General features: G+C 44.8%; 1 protein-coding gene across 2 annotated transcripts in view; it reads left to right on the top strand.

The window, feature by feature from the left end:
* The window catches only part of prkd3 (protein kinase D3), a 34,340-nt gene that overhangs the window by 7,377 nt on the left and 5,345 nt on the right, over positions 1-21,618 (top strand). For both annotated transcript variants that reach the window (XM_070842339.1, XM_070842340.1), the window contains 9 exons: positions 10,814-10,952; positions 14,329-14,460; positions 15,068-15,225; positions 16,077-16,269; positions 16,361-16,438; positions 16,529-16,715; positions 17,228-17,351; positions 17,578-17,655; positions 20,423-20,699. In XM_070842339.1, the coding sequence (XP_070698440.1) occupies positions 10,814-10,952; positions 14,329-14,460; positions 15,068-15,225; positions 16,077-16,269; positions 16,361-16,438; positions 16,529-16,715; positions 17,228-17,351; positions 17,578-17,655; positions 20,423-20,699 (1,366 nt within the window). The remainder of the gene's footprint in view (positions 1-10,813; positions 10,953-14,328; positions 14,461-15,067; positions 15,226-16,076; positions 16,270-16,360; positions 16,439-16,528; positions 16,716-17,227; positions 17,352-17,577; positions 17,656-20,422; positions 20,700-21,618) is intronic.

The following is a 21,618-nucleotide window of genomic DNA, read 5'->3' as shown; positions in this document are numbered from 1 at the left end:
TTGGAGTAATTTGTGGAAAAGGGAGAGAGAGAGAAGAAAAAGGGGGGAAAATATCTCTGAAGTTAAGTGAGCTAAGTAATTTCTACCATCTGTAGTGCACATTTCTGCCGCCTTGCTCTCCTTTAAATGTAAAGTGGCAAGGCAGAACACGGGGCCCGGCCACAAGAGTCAGAGAATGACAGAGTGGAGGAGCGTGGTCCTCTCCGGGGAGAGGGGGCAGGGGAGGCTGGGACAGCCCTGTTGGCAGAACTCGCGTGGGGCACAGAGGGGGTTTGTGGCCACCGTACGGCTGATGTCCAGCCGGTGCCAGAACCATCAATAGAACGGGCCGCTCCTGCCACCAAGTGTGGCTTTGCTTTGGATTTTCTGCTCCTCTGTGCTGCCCAAATGCCCTTCACCATACTTGACTTTTGCCAGAATCGGGAGATAATCTTGCATCACTCCAATCTCGGCTAATGCTGGCTGAATGGGCTTTGATTGTGATTATATTGAAGTGGTAGGCAGCTGTAATGTTGAACCATTTAATACTCGGCAATCCTGGTGACTTTGTCCTTGTGAAGCCAACCACGTGTAGTGATTTAGGAGCGCTTCCTGAGAGACTCAGCTAGTTTCCATTCATAAATTTGTAACCATAGCATAACACAGTCCGCTGAAAGAGGATATTCCCCGATTAATTTAATCATTAACGGCTAGAGTTTCTCCTCTCCTTAGACTGGAGTTCCACCTTCACTGTACCCGCAGACAACCTCAGCACACTTAGAGGACTTCAACCATGACAAATGCTGAAGAGGGAGGCGTCCAATGACATGGAAACTGCCCTCTCCAAGACATTAACCCTTGTTTATTTGACGCGGTTAATCACTAATGTCACTTTTGTGAAGTGAACAACTTCTCATCTCACTGTTCTAGTACAAACAGATGTTGTGATGTTAGCGTGCCAGAGATGTGTCCAGTGTCCTGCAATGAAAACCACATGGACTCTGTTGTAGCTACACAGTGTGGCATTATCGATCGTAGCGGTAGGAGCAGGTTGCAGAATGCTTTATTCCGTGCCGTTATCTCAGCACTGTTTGAGTTTCCTGTCTTTCAGCGTGGTGAGTGATCAGTCAAAGTGATAGGAAGGTGGCAGGGGAAGTACAATTACATGTTCATACACCAAGAATACAAGAAGAAACTTACTGTGTTATGAATGGAAAAGGTCTTAAGAAATGCTTTATTGCCACCACTTTAATGAGCAGCATTTGCCCCCGCTGAAAAAGCGAACCGGCCAAATGGAAAGGAAAAATCTTTGTACTACAAATCCACTTTTGTTTGATTGGTTTGTTTGAGCATTTTTAAACCCAAGGGAAGCAGTCAGCCACTCAGCATGACTCCCTTTGTCACAATGTCTCTTTCTCCAGGCGTGCTCTCTGTTCGGTTAGTTCCCCTCAGAGCCGCTCCCTGTTTCCATATTCTCCCTGCTTCTGCTCTCCAATCTGCTGTGGTCGGTGAAGCAGCAAAGCCTGTGTGCCTGCGTTCAAATGGCTTTTCTCTACACTGCACTTGCTATTATTCTTGTCTGTGTGTTTAAATGTTCGGAGAAATTGCCTTTTGGTGTCTGTGTTTTGAAGAAAGTGACAGCTTGAGTGTTGGAATTTGGCTTGACTGAGTGTTTAGCTCTTTTACGTAGGTACAGTTGTATTTCAGTGAAACTGCTAATTCAACAAAAGGACCTCTGTGAAACGTAGTGCTCATTATAAATCACAAAGAAAGAGCAAACCTCAAGCAGCTAGTGCCTGTCCACTTTCTGTAACACTGAACCCGCAGCAATTATTAATGTTTCTGTTGAGCAACAGCAGCGTGTTCCTACATCCTGCTATTAGCGCACACCTTATGACCTCCGGCTCCACCAGAACAAGAGAAAGTGCAGGCACCATCAATCTCGCATAAATTCCCCCCTGGTTCACCTGTTTATTTGCCCCGTGTGGAGGTGAATCTGGAGGCTGTACCCTGCTACTCCAGGCCAGAGAGGGGAGATGGAGTGTGTACTGCAGTATATCTCTGAGGCGGAGCTGCTGGCCGAGTATCACAGCGGGGCTATAACTCATCAGCAGTGTGCGGGGGCCTGGCCAAGCATGTCTTAGATCACACTGCTCTCTTCCTGAGAGGCCTTAGATCCTGTGACTCAGCCTTCCTCTTCTCTGCTAGGCCTCTGGACACTGTTAGTGCGTGCAATGCCCATGCACACGCATACATTCATACATGCACAGATGCACACAAGCAAACACCCACACATGTGCAGGACATCATCATCGCCATCGAAGAGAGATGAGTTTCTGTCATGTATGTAAAGAAAATTGTGCTATTAGGCGAGAAGACACCTGGCTCTCATTGGAGATACGGTGGCTAGAAACCAAACAGTGACCTCATCACCATTATTTCCACTTTACTTCAGGCCAAATCATCACAGAACAGCATTGTTTCTCTGGATTCAAATAATCACAAGCGAGATGAAGTAATTGCAGGATTTACTTTGGAGAGTAACGCCGTGTAAAACCAGGAAGAGATTTTGCTTGAAACCATAAGCTATTGCGGTTGATATAAATTGGGTAAGCAGTACAGCTTTGTTAGGGTCTCCTGGTGACTGAAAAAGGTCTAGGTTGACAGGTGCAGAGCCTCCTGCTACGCTGTGGTCTGGACGAGGAACTCGACCAAAGCTCAGTGGTTACAGTTGTGATTCCACCTTTTCTGCACCAGAAATGTAGACGCACACACATGGCCACATAGGCTGCAATCACACACACACACACACAGAGCTCTCATCTTACAGAAACCAGCAGTGAATTAATTGCATATGAACACATGGCACTTTTTTTAAACCCCCAAGTTTCTCATCTTACGAGCCAGCTATGCCTCAGCCAGGCTGCAGTGTTCACACTTCTCTGAAATATGCAGGAATAAAGACCAGAAACGAGAAGTGGTCCAGGGCTCTGAGATGTCCGTCAAACAATAAGTTGTTTTGTCATTGTGCTGCCTCTGGTCAGTACAAAGCAGCTGCATAAAGATTCTCAGCTTGTGTCGTGTCTTGTCTTGTGTGTGTTACAGTTTTGAAAGTGCATTGCTACAGTCTGAAGCACATTGAAACTGACTATAGCGCCACGTGTATTTTGAGCAAAGTTTCAGTCAATGCTTCCTTGAGATTCTGAGCGCTGAAAAGCGTCAGATGCCGTTCAGACTGGGTCTGTTTGTTTGAAAAAGAAGAAGAAGAAGATATTGCTGTGTTCCACGATGATACAGCCTCATACACCAAAAGCTATGAATGAACCATGAGCCATATTCTGCCACATGGAAGGAAACAAGTTAGTCAGCCCGTGGAGTGAGAAAGTCACAGCTTCTCTTGCTGCTCTCCCACCAAATGAGTTTCCTTTCCGCTGCATGTGGCTGCTTCGGTCGGCTGCACTCAGTGAAGTCGTCCTCTTGCAGTGGAAAAGAAGCTGACTTGACTTCAGGAGGAGCACATGTTATGAATGTGTGTATGTTCTGGAGAGTGATGGGATGAGTTTGCTTGATCCTGCAAGTGTACAAAGATGCCTGCTTGAATATAAACCATATGAGGGTAGTGCTTTGTCATTCAGCCCCCCCCCCCACCTCTTCCCCGGCTCTCTCTGCCTCCAGCTGTAGCGTGTTTCTCTTGGCCTGCGCCTGCAAACAGAGGAGCAAATAGTTTTATGTAATGTAACCTTTGAAACGAAGCATGCATTTCGTCCTGTCTTTTCTTGTACATGCTGCAGAGCGGAGGGCAAACAAAATATATACGGCAATATATTGGTTATATATAAATGGTAAAGACTTGTTTGAGTTAATATAAAAACAGTACATTACAACATTACATGTTTATTTTTCAACTGTAAAATGTCCCATCGAGTACATATTAGGGTCACAGCCATGAAAAACATCTTATATTATTTGTTATGTAAAAAACTATTTTCTGTGATGCATTGCCATCAGATTTTTTAAATGCCACATATCAATATATCAGTATTTGTTTGGCCAGATGTTAAAGGAAGAGTCCAACATTTTGGGGAATATGCTTATTCGCTTTCTTACCAAGTTAGTTAATTATATCTTAGCCAGTTAGCAGTGACTTCCTGCTGTCCTATCGTCATCTGGAAGTTGAGACTCCAGGAAGTCCTGCGGCACATAACAACTAGTGAAATTACAACCTGTAAGTTTTACTATTTGGTGTTTGTATGGAAACAAACAAGTGTTAGTTAGTGAACTTTAGAGGTGCTGGTAGGTAAAGAAGATGTTCCCCCCCTGGTTGCAGTTTTTATGTTTAGCATTGCATGACTACAACATTGTTGGACAGTTATTCTTTTGTATTCCATATATACTTCTGTCTTGTCAAAACCTGGTGCCCACATTACCCATAATGCAACACGACCGCCAACGGTTCACTTGGATTCGGGAGGAGATCAGGGTGTGTCTTGAGACTCCAGCCCTAAGCAGAGATGAGGGACGGGGCTACACAGATCAGGTGACCTCATTTCTTTCTAACTGCACACATTTTTTTATTTTCAAACTTTTAGAACTTTAGCCCTGAACCAAGTGATTATTTCAGGCTTCATGCAGTTCCCCTGCGGAGCCGTAAAAGGCTTCACACACCTCCTGGTTCTAGCTGCATATTGAAAGGACAGAGATTAGAGTGCTGTCAAACTTCATGAAACCCAAAATGTAGAACTGTTCCTTTACATTCCGATACGTTTCTCTTGCATGTTTTAGTTCAAGCAGCACATTTATTCTTCCGTTCTTCAGATGTGGAATTGCAGCTATAGTTTGCTCAGCGATCACGTTTTCACCTCCAGAGGTCACGACAGGTTAAGTAGCAATGCATTCGATTGTTCATGTGCACTGTTGTGGTTATGGTAGCACGTCAACGCACTGTGTGGGATTTTCTGCTCACTCTTGATTCCAGTCAGCTCATCAAGCCTGGAACATTTCCTTTCCTAAATAATAGGAAAAAAACAACGTCTTCAACTCTTGACGTTTCTTTTTAAGACAAGGTAGAATTTATGTTTCTACTGACTTTGCTTCACACCTACAGTACAGTGAGCACATCGGCACCATCAAAGTCAATTATTTAGAGATCATGCAGCCAAATTACATGGAAACTGTTAATGGAAGACCAAAAAACACTTGATGTTGAGCAAGACAGTGGAAAACCAGAGTGTTTCCAGTGTCTCCTCTTTTGATGCTTCACTCCAAGTGACAAATGAACTGTATTGATGTCCACATCTAGTGATTGTGCAATTCGCTGCGCATGTGTTTCTCCTAAGATGCTGTGTGGAAAACCTTTGCTTGGTATTACATTAATAATATGTCATGAAAACAAATGCAATTCCACTGTTGACTTTAGTAGATTAACACAGTTTTCCACACCGTGTTTGATGTGCCTTGAACAAAGTAATTACACAGTCTTCCCCCAAGGTTTGCGTGAGCACATAATTGGATTTTCCAGTGCATTCGTTTGACGACTTATTGAAGTATTTTTTCCTCTGTTGTGGGCATTAACGTGCACCTCAAATTCAAACAGTGGTCTCCCCTTGTTTTGACATAAAACTGTTTTCCTAGTTGAGAAACCCTCGCTATGGCTCAGTGGAACTTATGGTTTCATGACTTACGGTGGTGCATGTTGATTCAGCACATGTTGTCTGCTACATCTGCTGTAAATCAAAACTCGTCAAGTTGTGCTTCTATTTATTTACCAAGTTGGTATATAAATGCAATTTAATCCATCTTTCTTCTTAATTTTCTCCTTTTAAGGTGTTTTTAGGGACTCTCTTCAGATATAAAACAGAAACAAATAGTTGCAGGGTTATCAGTCAATGGACTTATTTATCCAGGGAGAAAAAGCACCTTGTATCATACTGATCTTGTGACAGTCTTAATCTTGCCACCTCAAGCTAAATAAACAACAGCCTTCCACCTCCTGACTCTGGTTAAATGTTTCATGAGAGCCCAGTACCTTAAGGAACATATTTAAGTTTTGTCCTCTGTACTGATGTTAGATAATCCTCCACTCTTATAATGCTATAGCTCATCCACAACACAGTATTTGTACGTTCACATCTGGGAGCGGACCGGTACAGCAGCAGTCTCCAGCCTCAGAAGTATCTGTCTTCAAACACCCACAGTCCACTCAGCTCACAGTCCACTCAGCTGCCATCAGGATTAAAACCCGTCCATGTTTTCCATCCTCACTCAGATTTATTTCTGTGGGTGCGCTGTCAGATGGGAATGCCCAGTGTTTAAATGCTAAAAAGTCATTTAAGTCATTTGTTGTTAAGTAATCTCCCGTCACACCTGGATCACAAGGGTCTGCAGAAAATATTAAAATCTAAAATTTTCAGTCCTGAAAGTTTGCTCGTCCTGGGTTGCTGTTTAATTAGCTGTGACACCCTTGATTAGTTTTCTCCAAGTAAACGTATTTCTTTACCGAATGACCGAATGGTTACTGTGCTCTTTTCTAAACTAATGTTTGTCTTGAATGTCTCTAGACCACCGTATGGTTCATACTGTCGGGGTCTGGCTGTGTCTGATTAGTTATTTACTGAGTAAAAATTAAGGATGGCATAAACCAGAGATTCAAGACAATTGGAAAAAAATCACATGACAGTGTGACAGTGCATCCACTCTGAAGAGTGTTTGTGAAAAGCTCTGCTGTCGGTACCATGGACCTGTGATTGGAAGGCTGACTGACAAAAGATGCCCACATTTTGAGCCCAATGAAACTTTGAATCAGTTGGTGTCAAAATGTCAGAAAATAGTAAAACAAAGATGAATCACAAAAGCCATATTATTAGTTGCATCTCATTAGTATGGATGTAACCTGAAACAGCATTTGCACCTCTTCTCTAAAAAGGGGTACATGTAGCGCCCATTTTGCCAGCCTGTTAGCTGTAATGTAAGAGCAGCACTGCTGCTGGCTGTGTTTATGAACAGCGTTGCTTACTGAGCTACACGTGCATGTACATCCTATAGCTCGTGCAGACTGATCTCAAGCCGCTTTACTCCAACTGCCCTCCACATCTGTCTGGCCAGATGCCAGACTAATAAAGGTGTGAGGCAGCCCGAGGTCAAGCAGCATACTTTTCCTTACTGTAATCACATGGCCATCTGTAACAGCCTGTGCACCGCTCAACACTGCTTCCCTTTTGCCACCCACCTCTGCCACTCATCACACATACGGAGAGAAACAAACGTCTGACCACATAATCATGTGAATCTATGTCGACAACAACTTTTATTGTCCTCTGTGACTCAGTGCCTTCACACGTTGGCTTTGTGTTATTTTACAGGGAAAATCACAGTTTCTCCCAGTTTTAATGCCATTAGATATAAATGGGTGAGTTATGACTTAACATTCATCTCCCTAATTTATCATTGTAAACTTTACAATGCAGCTGATAGTAAAAGCTATGCGAGAGAAAGCATCAACATTCCTCGATGCCAAACGGCACACTTAGTTATTCAAACCAGATTATCTTTTCATGGCTGTCTTGAGGTAATTTGTTTTTGGCTCTAAATGAAACAGGACCATATTTCAGATGTGTCCCTCTCCCACCGTCCTCTCCCCTCTTTCCTCTCCTCTCCTGCCTCTCACTCGCTTTCCTTATAACAGGATTTAGCATATCAATGGCGGATTAGTTCGTTTAACAAAAGCTTACTACTGCAAAGCCCCTTTCCACTCGTCTTTCCAGCCTGACTTGTGGACCTCACACACAGCTCCTCCGCGCCGGGGTCTTTGGTGTGCGTGTGTGGTCGCGGCTGCTCGGCTGAATGGATTTGCGTTTGAAGATGACAAAAGACATGCTTAGTCACTATGGGCTTCGGAGACGTATGCACTAGCATGTGTGGGTGATGGTGTGTGAGATGTGTACAGGAGCACGGTGGAGGTTTATTTTCACATGCGTGTACGCTGGGAGCTGAATAGAGAGAGAGAGAGAGAAAAAAGTTTTCTGTTTCATGCATGCACCCACAGGTTAGCCATCAACTCTCGCTTTATCTGTGTGATTTGAACAACATACTCTTAAAATGTGCCCTAAACCTCCCAATCTATTGTTCTTGCACTGCTGGCTTCCTCCTGCTTTAATGGGGCATGGAAAAAAGTAGTGTCCTCTGCCCTCGCAGCCGTTTCGTGCTGGCCTGCAGATGCTCCTGCTCTGGAATGGGACCCGTTCTGTAAAGTGGAAAGTGTTGCACGGGGTGCCAAGAGGAGGTGACTCCAGCTGTCTGGATTTGGGCATCGACCGCAATTTTTGTGCGTGCGGGTTTGAGAGCAAGCGAGCGGAGGAAAACCCCAGAGTGACACTGCAGCCGCCCCAGGAAGGATGCCCCCACTGCCTGCGGTGGTGTTGGTTTGAAGCACATTGCATCAATCACCTCATAGGCTGACAGAGTTTAGGATGTAGGTATGTCAGAAGGAGGGGGCGACTTGGAAATGTTCCATTATACAAGCACGTGCTGCTGATACACTGAAAACTTTCTCCTCTCTAACTGTTTCCGTAAAGCTATTAGCTTGTCATGTGTTTGCAGAAGTTGTGATGCCGTGGAAATCATCTTCATACAGGGACTGGTTGATGGTAGACTCCTATGTGACATATGGAAGGATGAGGGTGTCTCTATACGATGAACACCACCAGCCCACATTGTTTGAGGAGGATTACCGCCAGTCGGCATCACAGTATCATCTACTCATCAATATTATGATGGCAAGGTGTCTGTGTGATCATTTTGATACATTTTACATCACCATAAACTCGTTGCTCCTTGGTGAAGGTCCTCAGGTTTGACTGGCACCACAGGGATTCAGCTGAACGGGAGCTGAATTCATCCTGCAGGGAGTCGTGGGAGACCGGGGCTTTTCCCAGCATGCACAATACCGCTTTATCCGACGGCTGACACATACAGGCCTGCGTGCACTTCTTTTGGCTGAGGCAGAAAAGTGAAGCACCTGGAGGAAAACACAGGAATATGGACTTATCATCCAGACTGTCACTGTACATAGTGTAGAAAGGCCTCCAAATAAATTTAAGAAAAAGTTATGTTAGTATAGTACATAATTTTATACAAGGCCTATAGAGTATGTGGAAGCTTAATCCTCACATACCCTCAGCACCTCCATTCTGGAATGATTACTTGAGTAATTATTGAGCTCATTTTGGGATGGAAATCACTCAACTCTTAGTAATGATGGTAGTTTTGGGTTTGAGATATCTCCCAGTGAGTTATCTGCCTCCAGCCTAATACACTGGGGGGTGAATTTAATATATCATTATTAGAACGCTCAACAACATGGTCTCTTTCCAGAAACAATATCATCCCCTGATACTGCAACTTTTGCATCTTTTCTCTGACTTAACAATGCAACTGTTGCATGATACGAGCACCAAGGAATACTGATGCTTTCTCTGCTTGTTGTCTTTCATAGGAAAAACCCCACTGCTGTACAAGAGGTGATGTTTTGTGTTAGTCTCTGAGCAGAAGTTTTTCTCTTCTACAGGGAGATCAGAGTGCAGGTTGGTGTTAGGAGGACCAGAGTATCTTTCTATCCAGCCACTAGTCCACTCTGCTGTCTGAGAGACCAGAACAGGCTTCAGTAGTCATCAGTTTCTGTGCAGAATTACATTTTTGCCTTCTGACGGTTTGCTCGTCTGGCTTTGTTGACATGAGTCATCTGATACACCCATGTTTTCCTGAGCCATCAATCTGTCTTGCTGTCTCTGTATCTGTGTTTCTTGGCAGCTGAAAGGCTCCAGGTGTCTTGTGTGTCCCCTGCCCAGACGCTTTGCCAACCCCGGTGCTCTTGGGCCACACTGGCATTGTTCTATGTGGCCCATTGTGTGTGACCCTGGTTCAGGGGAAACAGCTGGTGGATCCTCCAGTACCAGTCTGCTTGGCACACAGACTGGCTCAAGCCTTGGTGTAAAATTACTCTGCTTCAATTCCCACTTTGATACAAGCCTTGCGGGACCGCTCTGGATTTTTCTTTTTCAGCACTGGCAGGTTTGCAAAGCGATGTTGTGCTGTGCAGGACATGAGTCTTCTTTGTGCATGCCGCCGTTTGAAGTGCATGTGTACATGAGATATTTGCATATATACCCTGAACATGTTGTGCATGTGTTCGTACAGTCTGATTGCAGCCCTTTCCTTGTGTCAAGAACGTTGCTCTCTAAGAGGCCATGGGCTGCCCTCAGTACAGGAAGTGAGTCAGTATTGACTGGCGCTGCACTTCCTGTGAGCTGATTCTCCGCTACTCCTCTCAGGATGTTTACCTCCTCCTCCACCGCCCTCCCCCCACCGTCCTCTCCGCCCATTCCTTGATCATGTGACCTTACGTCTGTGCAGCAGGTCAGACGTGGCTGTTCTAGGTTTGGCTTGGCCCAGACATCGTCAGTGACGGTGGCTGCTGAGTTGGCCATGCTTGAATCCAGATTACTTTTCATGTGGTACACTTATTAAAACCCAATGCATTCATGTGGAGTCGCCCTACTGATGATGATGTAAGCCATTGGACATGGCATAATATCTGTGTGTGCCTGTGTGTATTTACAGGAGGTCTGCTGCTGAAAAGACTCAGAATAAAGGGGCTGATCTGTATCTCTCTCTCATTGTTTGTCCCCACAGTATCAGCTGTGGACCCACCACAGTGCAGGAAGCATTCATGTCCATACACTCTTCTTTAACATTACCTCTGCCATTTCTATCAGATTTAGAAGGTCCCTAATCGCTTCACTCTTCTTATATCTTCACCTGTATCTCCACCTCTCTCCAGTTCCCAGAGTGCGGCTTCTTTGGCATGTACGACAAGATCCTGCTGTTCCGCCACGACTTAAATGACGAGAACATCCTGCAGAGGCTGACCTCGGCAGAAGACATCCACGAAGGAGACCTCATAGAGGTGGTGCTCTCTGGTATGTAAGCCGCAGTCAAAGTATGAATTTCATGCATAGTGCATTACCTTCAGCGTCTTACCGCTTTCCCCAGACACTTCAGATCAGCTCAGACAGCAACTAAGTCTCACTAAAATGAATTGCTACTTAGTGTCTCTGCAAAGGAAAGAAGAAAACATGACTCAGCAGACCTTTGTGAACTGTTGCTCTTGGCAAATACAAAAGTACAGCAGGCTTGAATCGCCCAGTCAACGTTTCTACTTGTCAGTGTGATGTTTTTGTATTTAAATGAGATATCCAAATAACACTATGGAAGCTAGGCCTCAGAGTCACGAGGGGGGTATTTGGATTTATTCTTAAAATGTTGAAAGCTAGAAAGCAGCTGTTAACATGAAAAGTACTAACTTTGGGGCAGAAACTCAGCAGGAGACTTTTAGCAAATGTGATCCATGTATTTAGCGGAAAGGGTATAGTGTGAGAGTTAAGACTGTTGCTCTGACAGCAGATGCAGCGTACTAATTGACCTCCAAAAACATGAAATGTTTGGTTAAGACTCCTGTTTGAAGAAATCACTAAGCAGTATAGGCCGTGCGTTTTAGTCCAAGCAGCAGTTTAAAACTGAAGGACGTGTTACACTTTGCTTTCCTGGTCATAGTTGACGCAGCTTCCAGTAACCACAGCCTGTCCTGTCTTGTTCGAGGCCACTTCAGTGAGTCAGGTGCTCGCTCTGAGAGGACTCACTGAAACACCACCAAATGAAACATCACTCTTGTGAAACTTTACGCTTTCGGTTGAACGACTATAAGGGAATTACTCCGCCCTCCGCTCCCTCACCTGTCTTTTGTTTTGTGCTAAACAGGTGTTTGATTTTTTTTTTTTTCTTTGTCATTTCCTGCGACACATGAATCAGCTTCCTGTGCGGTGCTGAGACCAACAAACGGCTCAGAGTATCTGTTCTGTTCTAATCTGTTCTCCTGCTCCATCTGTCTCCGCTGGGAAGCACCTGACACCACCTGTGATGAATACCCCCCCCCCCTCTCCTGGGCTGAGAGTATTGTTTGCGGGGATTTAGACTGGGGATGAATGTATAGGTTCAGGATCTGAGGATACTCCAGGCATCAGGGCTGAGGAATGTAGACTAAAGACTGGAGAACTTCCTTCTTTTTGTTTCTGACTGTCTGTGTTTGTTTTGTGCTCTCTTTTGTGTCAGTCTTTGTTGCTCTCTTTCCCTCCTCGCTTTCTCCCATTCTAATCCCTCCTGCCTCAACAAATCCACCTGCAGGTGTAAGCTGCATTTATAGCCTGAGATATACCTGATGAAAAACCGCCTCAGAGGAGTCGGATCTCAGATTTTCTATATATGCAACACATGCTGTTGCTGTTTTTTTTTTAATTTCATCGAACACTCGATGAACTTGGCCTTCTTCATGAGAAAGGCTTTGCATGTCAGACACTTGATCTTTGTTTGAGAAACACAAGCCGAGAGATCAGCGTTCCCAAGCCTTTCATTTGGTTCAGAGAAAATATGAACCTTTTTCTGTCCCGCAATTTGTCTCCTGTCATCTTCCGTTCGGTTCCCCTTAACCAACCTGTTGTTGGCTTCTGCGGCTGTGTGTGAGAGAGAGAGAGAGACGGTCTGAATATCTCTCCCACTGCGAGAGGGAGGCAGAAGTGGCTTTTTCTTGGCTGTGAGCTCAAAGTAGAGGGCTTGTTTTTCCTGCAGTAAGTGATTGTAGTAGACCCGCGGAGTGTAAACATGCTCTGATGTGCGGGGCGGCCCTGGACACAGCAGACACTGCACAGGCCATCTCGGCCCATGAGGTTTGAGGTTTGGCCTGACCGATTGTCCCTTTGTTCTGTTTTTCACTCTCTTAAATTCTCACCCACTTTCACAAGCTCCTTATTCACCACTGCAGCCAGTGTAAAATCGATATTTTTCACTGCCTTCTGTCAAACTTGTTTAAGGCAGATGGAAACTTGCGGCCCCCGAATGGAAACTTTGTGCCTCAAAGCAAACAGATAGTGCATTCATATGAGCCTCTCCGCTCGTGAGAAGTGCTGCGAAAAACAACTTGTCGAGTTTATGTTTGGTGTTGTCTGATGCCAATTAGCACGACAAGCACCACATTAACAGTGCGACTGCTAAAAAGCAGCCAGTTGTTTTGCAGACGTGTGCGAAAAAGCTCATGAATGCAGCCTTTCATGTGTCTCTGCCAGGGAGCTATGTTCACCCCATGACATGTGACCTGCTTGAGTTCTTTCTTCTCTTTCAAATCAAACCCAAATTGTGAGAATCAACCCAGCAGCCATCATATTTCTCTGAAAAATATGGCCTGAGTGCATTAATGATGTGCACAGATATGAAAATCTCAGAGAATTAACAGATTGACTCAATGTGACTCTTTTTTTTTTCTGTGACATCTAAGAGTTTTTTTTTCTTGCTTGCTTGAAGGCTTTTTCTCTTTTCTTTATATGGAGCATGTGCACATTTTTAGTAAAGGACATGCTTTTTTGTTACTGGCCACCACATGTCATATTTGCTGTTGAAGCAGGCATCTTCTCATCACAGCCACAACAGCTGAGAATGTCCTCTGTTGTCCAAGAGAAAATGTGTTTGATTGAATCACCTCAAAGGAAATGAACTAACACGCACGCGCAAGCACACACACACACACACACACACACACACTATGACATCACTACCGCACAGGTTTTGTTGCTGAACCCGAGTGTAAAGATTAACCATTCCCTCGTCGGTCACTGCGACCGATAAATGATTGCACTGGAGCAGCAACACAGGCTCTGAGAGAAGAGGAGCTTCAGTCACAGGTTTGGCAGCAGCCACCTCCGTATCTTACTCATCTTCACATCTTTGATGATTCACAGCCATGATTAACTAACTCCTGCTTCCAACAATGAGCTCAGTGCGGCCGTTGGGCTCAAAACAACAGACACATGAAGGAGAAATGAGAGAGAGACAGGAAGAGAGTATCCTCAGCTCGATTGGTTTTGATATTGTGTTTTTGATAACAAAGACGGACTGATATAACATGACCATCCTGCATTGCTCTGGTGTCTCATGGGTGTGCCCCATCACTTTGGTACATGGCATGATGAAATTGAAGTTGTGTCCTTGCAGAAGTGGCGCCCTCTACTGCAGCTGTGTGGATATAGCACTTGCATGTAGACAGATTCACAACAGAATCTCAGTTCTCTTACTTTACTTTTTTCTCATTTACATACATATAGTGAGACTGTATATTGTCTCCAGTGTTGGTTTTATATATTTAAAAAAACTGTGTCAAACACATGTGATAAATAGCTGCTCTCCTATCGTCTTTTTGATTTGTTTTGCTTTCGCCAAGTTTTAGTTTTATCATTTGTGTATTTTTTCTAGCTCAGGCCACAGTTGAAGACTTCCAGATCCGGCCCCATGCCCTTTATGTCCACTCCTACAAGGCCCCCACCTTCTGCGACTACTGTGGGGAGATGCTGTGGGGTCTCGTCCGACAGGGGCTCAAATGTGAAGGTCAGACACACACACACACACACACACACGGACACGCACACACACACACACACACACACACACACACACATAAACAAACATCTTGTTGAATACTTGAGAACTCTGCTCTGTCATTGCCAAGCCATTTGGCTCACCAGCTCCAAGACATTTTACTGTATCTGAGGGAGAAGATCCAGCCTCTTTCCTGCTGTTTCCACACGCAGAGACGCACAAACACACCACATCTCCGACCTCAACAATGTATCAGGGAGACATACAAGCAAACAAGAAAGATTTGTTTGCCAGTGAAACGCTTCAAATTCAGATTGTGGAGGAACTTTCTGTCCATGTTGGATTACATTTGAATTACACGCTATCATTTTCATGCCATTAGGCTGCGTTTTAAGGCCTCTCTGACAATGAATTCAATTGAGGAGTGGTTGATTTATTTAGCAATGAAAAAGTCATAAATTCTGTTTTAAAAAACCGACTCGTCAGTGGGGCCGCCGTGTGGCTTATTTGCAGAATAAGAATATTCTCTGCCTCACAGGTTAATGTTTGCTAGTCTGCAGCATTTATATCGCTTTAATTTTTGAGACTGATGTCATTTGTGTTTTCGTGTTTTCAGGATGTGGGCTAAACTACCACAAACGCTGCGCCTTCAAGATTCCAAACAACTGTACCGGTGTCAGGAAGAGGAGGCTATCCAATGTCTCACTGCCTGGACCCTCGCTCTCTGTCCCCCGACCGGCACCTGCCGAAAATGCCGTGGTCGTCCTGGATGAGGTGAGTTCTGATCAGTGATTTAAATGCATGAGCTTGGATAGGGACACGGAAAGTTAGAAAGACCTCAGTGTCTGCTTATCCGCTGAGTGATGAAATGATTTTTTTTAACCCTCACGCGTAAAGCGAGCTGGCTGGAGTTCAGGCATCATCCTAAACCAGCCCGGAGGCCAGGTGAATATGCCAAGAATGTGAGGCAGCCACTCCGCATGCTGCTCACGAGCTTTGTCTCAACTGTTAAACATGTCCGTCTAAACTTATCAAATTTGGCTCTCATCCATGGGTGAATCTCCTGGGCCCTGTTGTGGAATACCACCGATGCAGAAAATTGAATTGAGCTGCACATTGCTCTGTGGACAGATCCTCAGCGAGGTCTTATGAAACAGTTTTTGCATAAGCACTGGAATATTCCCGTCTTGTCTGTGTCCCCACAAAAGGTCATCGGAAAATCTAATTATGCTAATGACATTGAAAGCCCACTGAAGTCCAAGTTTATGCATCTAGTCACTTAAAAATGAAGAAAGAAGAAGACTTCCTTCCCAATGCTGTCAGTAGCTTCCAGACTACTTGATGTATCCATCTAAAATCAGAGCTAGATGCTCATATGTGGTAGAACGTGACAAATCTAATAATGTTTTTCGACCACAGGGACTGCGTTAAGCATGCAAAGTCAGTTGACAGATGTCTTTTTCCCTCTCTGCTGATGTCTTTCTCTTCTCCTGCTGCCATGCCATTATTCACTCTGTCTTCCCTGATCACTCACATTCTCCCTCCTCTATTATTCCCTTCATTTTCTTCCTGCATATGGTTTTTAATTCTCCCCGTCTTCTCTTGTTTTTTTCCAACCCTTGCAGCAGAGGTCCCATCAGGAAGCAGGGAAGCGGATACTGTCCTGGAGCGGCAGGCCCATCTGGATGGAGAAGATGGTGCTGGGGCGAGTCAAGGTGCCGCACACCTTCGCCATTCACACCTACACTCGTCCCACTATCTGCCAGTACTGCAAGCGTCTGCTCAAGGGTCTCTTTCGCCAGGGCATGCAGTGTAAAGGTAGGACTACGTCTGAAGGGTGTACAACATTTGATGCTTTTGCATAGTTATCATGTTTCATTGAGTCATTTTTTTGATTTTCATCTGGCAGATTGCAGATTCAACTGCCATAAACGATGTGCTTCAAAGGTACCAAGAGACTGTTTGGGGGAGGTGGACTTCAATGGAGGTAAGCTCTACATTCAGTGTCACAGTGATGACGTGTCATATCTCTCATATTTGCCTTTTCAAATATGTGCATGTGTACATACATGTGTAGAGCCAGCTAGCCCTGGCCCAGACTCCGACACCACCATGGATACTATGGAGGTGGACAGTAGCGATATGGATGGCAGCAGAGGACTGGACGACCCAGAGGAACCCTCCACCCCAGATGAGAGGATGTTTGACATGGATTCTCCCTTCTTGGACAGAGAGAAGGACGAGGAGCCCATCAAGACTATAAGGTATGAAGATGTCGGTTGAATTAGAGTGGCCTCATTTCTGGCACCCCATTCAGACAAACATTATGGCTCGTACTGTGCCGTCGAGGATTTTCTGTTGTAAAGAGTGACAGGAAACAAGCAGGAGAAGGAGAAACATGCAGCAGAGGCCACCAGCCTGATTCAAACCGGGGACTTTGCGGTTACGTTTTAAACCACCAGGTCAAACTTCCCAATTCACATGTTTATTCTACACCAGCAGCATGCGTTTTATGTTTCCAGTAGTGCTGCCACTGCTGCAAACATAAAATGCATCACTTCCTGGGCAGGATTTCTGTCAGGAAAGATGGACCAGACATTGGGTGGTTAGAAAAGCAAATATAAGTGGTTTCAAGAGCTGGCTACAATGAATGTGATTTATTTATTTATTTCTAGTCAATTCAAATGTAACCTGATGGTGTTTCATTACTTTCAGCTCCAAAGGAATAAGTAATTGTCGTACTAATCAATGATCTTTTTTGTGCATGTGTGTGCAGCCCTTCCACCAGCAGCAACATCCCTCTGATGCGGGTGGTCCAGTCCATCAAACACACCAAGAGGCGGAGCTCCACTGTGGTGAAGGAGGGCTGGATGGTTCATTATACGAGCAGGGACAACCTGGTAAGACTGATAACCCAAAAGCCCAACAGAGGAGCCCACTCTGACATGGGCTGTCTCAGCCTGTAATGCTGGGGAAAACTCCTTCTCCAATGCTGTTCACATGTGTTGAATTCAACACAGAAGGTATTTTCCTTATGAAACCAAATTTTAAAGTAGTGTAATATTGATAGGTCACATGTTTTCTGCCGTTTGGACTAACTCAGTGCTGGTTTTCCCCTTTTAACAGCGGAAGAGACATTACTGGAGACTGGACAGCAAGAGTCTGAGTCTCTTCCAGAACGACACCGGAGCCAAGTTCTACAAAGTAAGCACATCATCTTCTGTCTTGTTCTTGGAAAATCATGTCTCGTCCTCCACATCAAACACACAGAAGCTTTTAGTAAACTGTCAAGAAAATCGAGCAGCTTAATTCGTGCTGATGAAGTGTCGAGTCCATGTTGAATAACATCTACCAAGCCCTCTTTATGGCTCCGTAGTATTGGAAATTTACTGCACTGTTTTCTTCTGATTAAAAAGTGGTGATGTCATTTTCAAATCCACGTTGTGAGAGGTATGAAAAATAACATTTCACCAGTGGTAGCCGTGTGACTCAGCTTCAGGGCTGTCATGCTGCAACTGTAAACTACCCTGAGGTCAGTTCGGTCCACTGAAATTTCCCCTGTGGTTTTTCACGCTGTTGCCTGGTCTCTTCCCCGCAGGAAGCGAAAGGGTCGAGTCACTCACAGCAGGTACCTTTTGTATAAGATCAGGTGGGACATTTGAAGGGGTTTTGAAGAGAGTCCAATTTCTGGACATGGGGATTGACAAGTTTTTTTGTTTTTTTTTAAAAAGTGGATTTACAGGAGCATTTTGATGAGCAATTAAGTCCGGAATTCGTCTCAAAGTAAACGGTTGCTGTGAGCGAAACACTGCAATTTTGACAAGTGTGACACTTCCCGCTCAGTGCCAGCTCTGTAGTCAGTCATTACACTGCCGCAGGGGCTTAATAGCACAGTAATTACACACTGAGGGCTGAGGGAGGGACTACAGCCTTGCAAGGTAAAGGCTTCCACATGTGTGTTGGTGCGTGTGTGTGTGTGTGTGTGTGTGTGTGTGTGTGTAGGGTGGGGGGATGTAATCATTTTATTGTTCATGTCAGTTGTGTGTTTTGAGACTTTGACACCTCCTTGAGCTGTGGTTACAGTTGTGTTGCAGTGGGACGGTGTGTAGGATGCAGCAAACTTTCCAGTGTGAAAGGCAGCGCGTTCACATCGAGTGTGTGTGTGTGTGTGTGTCAAACAGGTGGTTTGATATGCAGCTGTATGTGAAGTCCTGCTTGTTGTCTTTCTCACTATCCCGCTCTTATGCTGGTGGTGCAACAAGCCTGAAAAAAACTTAATTTGCTCACTCTTCTCCTGCAATTACTCTGTCACACCCTGCATCCCCTGCCACTAAAGCCTTGGAGAGGAAACCTCAGCAGGGACCGACTCCTCGGGGTGTGTTTACTGGCAGCTTTATGTGGTTCTTTATTATCAACTTGGCAGTCAGCTACGTTTAAGACCTTCAAGAGGCTAATTGAAGGCTAGCTGTAAATGCTTTCTTTTTGTCCTGCCTGCTGCTTGAGAGTAGTAGATTTTTATCCATGATAGATAACGTGACATGATTTCCTGCACATAGAGTAGAAAAGGGTTTCTTTCAGGGGTTTCTTCTCCGAAACCACAGATTCTCCAAACGCTCAGCCTGTACCCAGGAAACCGTCTGTCTTGGACATTTTCCTTTCATTTCTCTGAAGTTCCTGGGCTGCTGCTCATCAGTGTGTGGCCGCTGTCCTCCCCTCTCCTCTTTTCTTCATCCCTCCAATCTGATTAGTGGTGGTCGCGTGGTGGCTTGCTTGCCAGGCATGGCAGCCATTTTCTCCATTTGGAAGCCATAACGGCTCCCCGTTTGAAGATGAGACCCCTGTACTTGTGGCTTTCTCTGAAGAACCTTTTATGGGGTGAGGGGGCTTCTCTCTGTCTCTGCCAGATTGAGTCGTGTCGCAGTCAAACGTTGCACCCCCCACACGCCTCAACCCTGTGGGGGAACGGTAGTTGCCGTGTCTTGCGTCCCAGTGGCTGGCGGTAGCGCCAGCGGCTCGTGCTCAGATGGGGCCTCTGGCCGGCCTCGCCTTGTAATCAGGGAACCAGAGCACTTCAGCCGCCGCAGGGCCCGCTCACGTGACCCGGCCCCGCTAACCACAAGCACTTCATATGATACTCTGTGGTGAGCCACGTGGAGGGGACAGCGTGTGCCTCTGCGAGCCCCCATTGGCTGGGACTTCTGTGTTTTTTCAGTTTTGACCCTCCCTCCTCTCTTTGATTTGACAGTGAGTTTGAAGGGGAAGGGGTTTTAAAGTGTCCTTTCTGTGCGTGCTCATAAGAGAGAGAAGAGTAAAAGAGAAAGTTAGAGCTGGGACTGTTTAATCAACACTGTGATTATACCAGACGAGTGTGGAGACTCTTGGAGTGTGTGAGTGTTACTACAATATTATTACTATTAACAGCATCAATATTCTTTACATCATGTGGCTGTGTAGGCGGTGCATTACATCCTTTGGCTAAACATTTTTTGCTTTAATAAGATTTTTTTCTGTTTAAATTTCTTTAAATGAGCCACTAAGATTAAGATTAATCACCATTAAGAAATTAGTAGCTTGATATTTTCAGAGGTGAAAATGAGACTTTTTAAAAAATAGTTTATTCTTGGATGATCTTTTCTTACATTTAAAAAATATATTTGTTTAATTAATCAATGACATCTTTTGTCTTCCTGTCTCTTATTGTCCTCTGACCGCTATAATACATGTTGGCTGAAATGTGGTTGAGCATGTGTGTGTTTTGGTCCCATCTGCTGTGGGACGCCTTAACAACGTTTTGTTGAGAGACAACACTCAGAGGAATAATGAAAAATTGAGAAAGAAAGACAAAACGCGGAAGCTCTTATTCTCACTGGATGAAAATGTTCTAGATCTTATTTATTTGAGAAAGGCAGAAAATAGTATTTTGTCTTCAGTTTGTTTTGAATATTACCTCCGTCTCTCACCCCTCCCACAGGAAATCCCGCTGTCTGAGATCCTCCAGGTGGAGCAGTCCAGAGACTACAGTAATCTGGCCCAGGGCAGCAACCCACACTGCTTTGAGATCATCACAGCCACCATGGTCTACTATGTAGGGGAGAACAACTGCAGTCCCTACCACAGCCCTGCTCTGGCTGCGTCAGGAGTGGGCATGGAGGTGGCTCAGGGCTGGGAGAAGGCCATCAGACAGGCCCTGATGCCTGTCACCCCTCAGCCCAGTGTGGCCAGTGCTGCTGGCCAGGGTAAAGATCACAGTAAGTAGAAGAATGTTGCCTATTTGTGACTGTGCACTTTGTATCAGACAAGATTTTGGGTTTCCCCTGTCAGTAACTACTTGTAATATTACAGGGTTATTCCTGACTCGGCAATGAGACTAAATTAATAACTATGAGGGTCACAATGATTGAAATGTCTTGCTTTCCTTCATTGTTTGTTGAACAGTTTGAGATGTGCCTAAATGGAGGGAAGGGCCCTGTTTGCACCACTTTGGCTGAGGTGAAAAACCAATTAGAGAGCTAGCCTTACCTTTAGATAGGCAGGGAAAACCCTGCATTAGTGTCTAAAGGCTAAAGGAAGTGAAGCTGTGTAGCAAGTCACTCTCTGCAGATGGAAGTAGTGACAAATGGACTACTGTGGCCATGAAGAATCTCGGGACAGAGGTGTTATTCACTCAGATCAAGAAGCTTGGCCCATAAGAACAAAGACAGGAGTTATTCCATAGCTTCATCTGTGGCCTGTTATTTGAGGTTCTATGGTTATAAATTCATTTGCAGATTAGAGATTCACATGAGTCATACAAAGGATTTTAAGCGTGGGCACGGTGCTATAAAATAGGTCGTCACAAAAGGCTGCAGACTTGAAGCAGGGACTGATATGTTACCCTCACTTTATCACTCATACATGACAATAAACTGTCCTCGTCTATAGATCTGGATTCGTTTAGTCATTAAGCATGGGCGGACAGATGAGCTGGAAAATAGTGTAATATTATATAGTTAATCTGCAGATATTGGTGGAATTAATGTGGTCCTTTCTCATTCAAACTTGATATTAGATTTTTGTGTGGAGCATTAGTTACATGATCACATCATGTTTTCTACTTGCTTTTATCTCTGGCTTTTGTATTCATTGGCTAGAATGCAGAATTAGCCCCTGCGGCTGTCTAAATTCCCA

Source organism: Pempheris klunzingeri, chromosome 13, assembly GCF_042242105.1.
Source record: "Pempheris klunzingeri isolate RE-2024b chromosome 13, fPemKlu1.hap1, whole genome shotgun sequence".
Lineage (NCBI taxonomy): Eukaryota > Metazoa > Chordata > Actinopteri > Acropomatiformes > Pempheridae > Pempheris > Pempheris klunzingeri.
The sequence above is the reverse complement of the archived record's forward strand: the minus strand, read 5'-3'. Positions and strand labels throughout refer to the sequence as shown.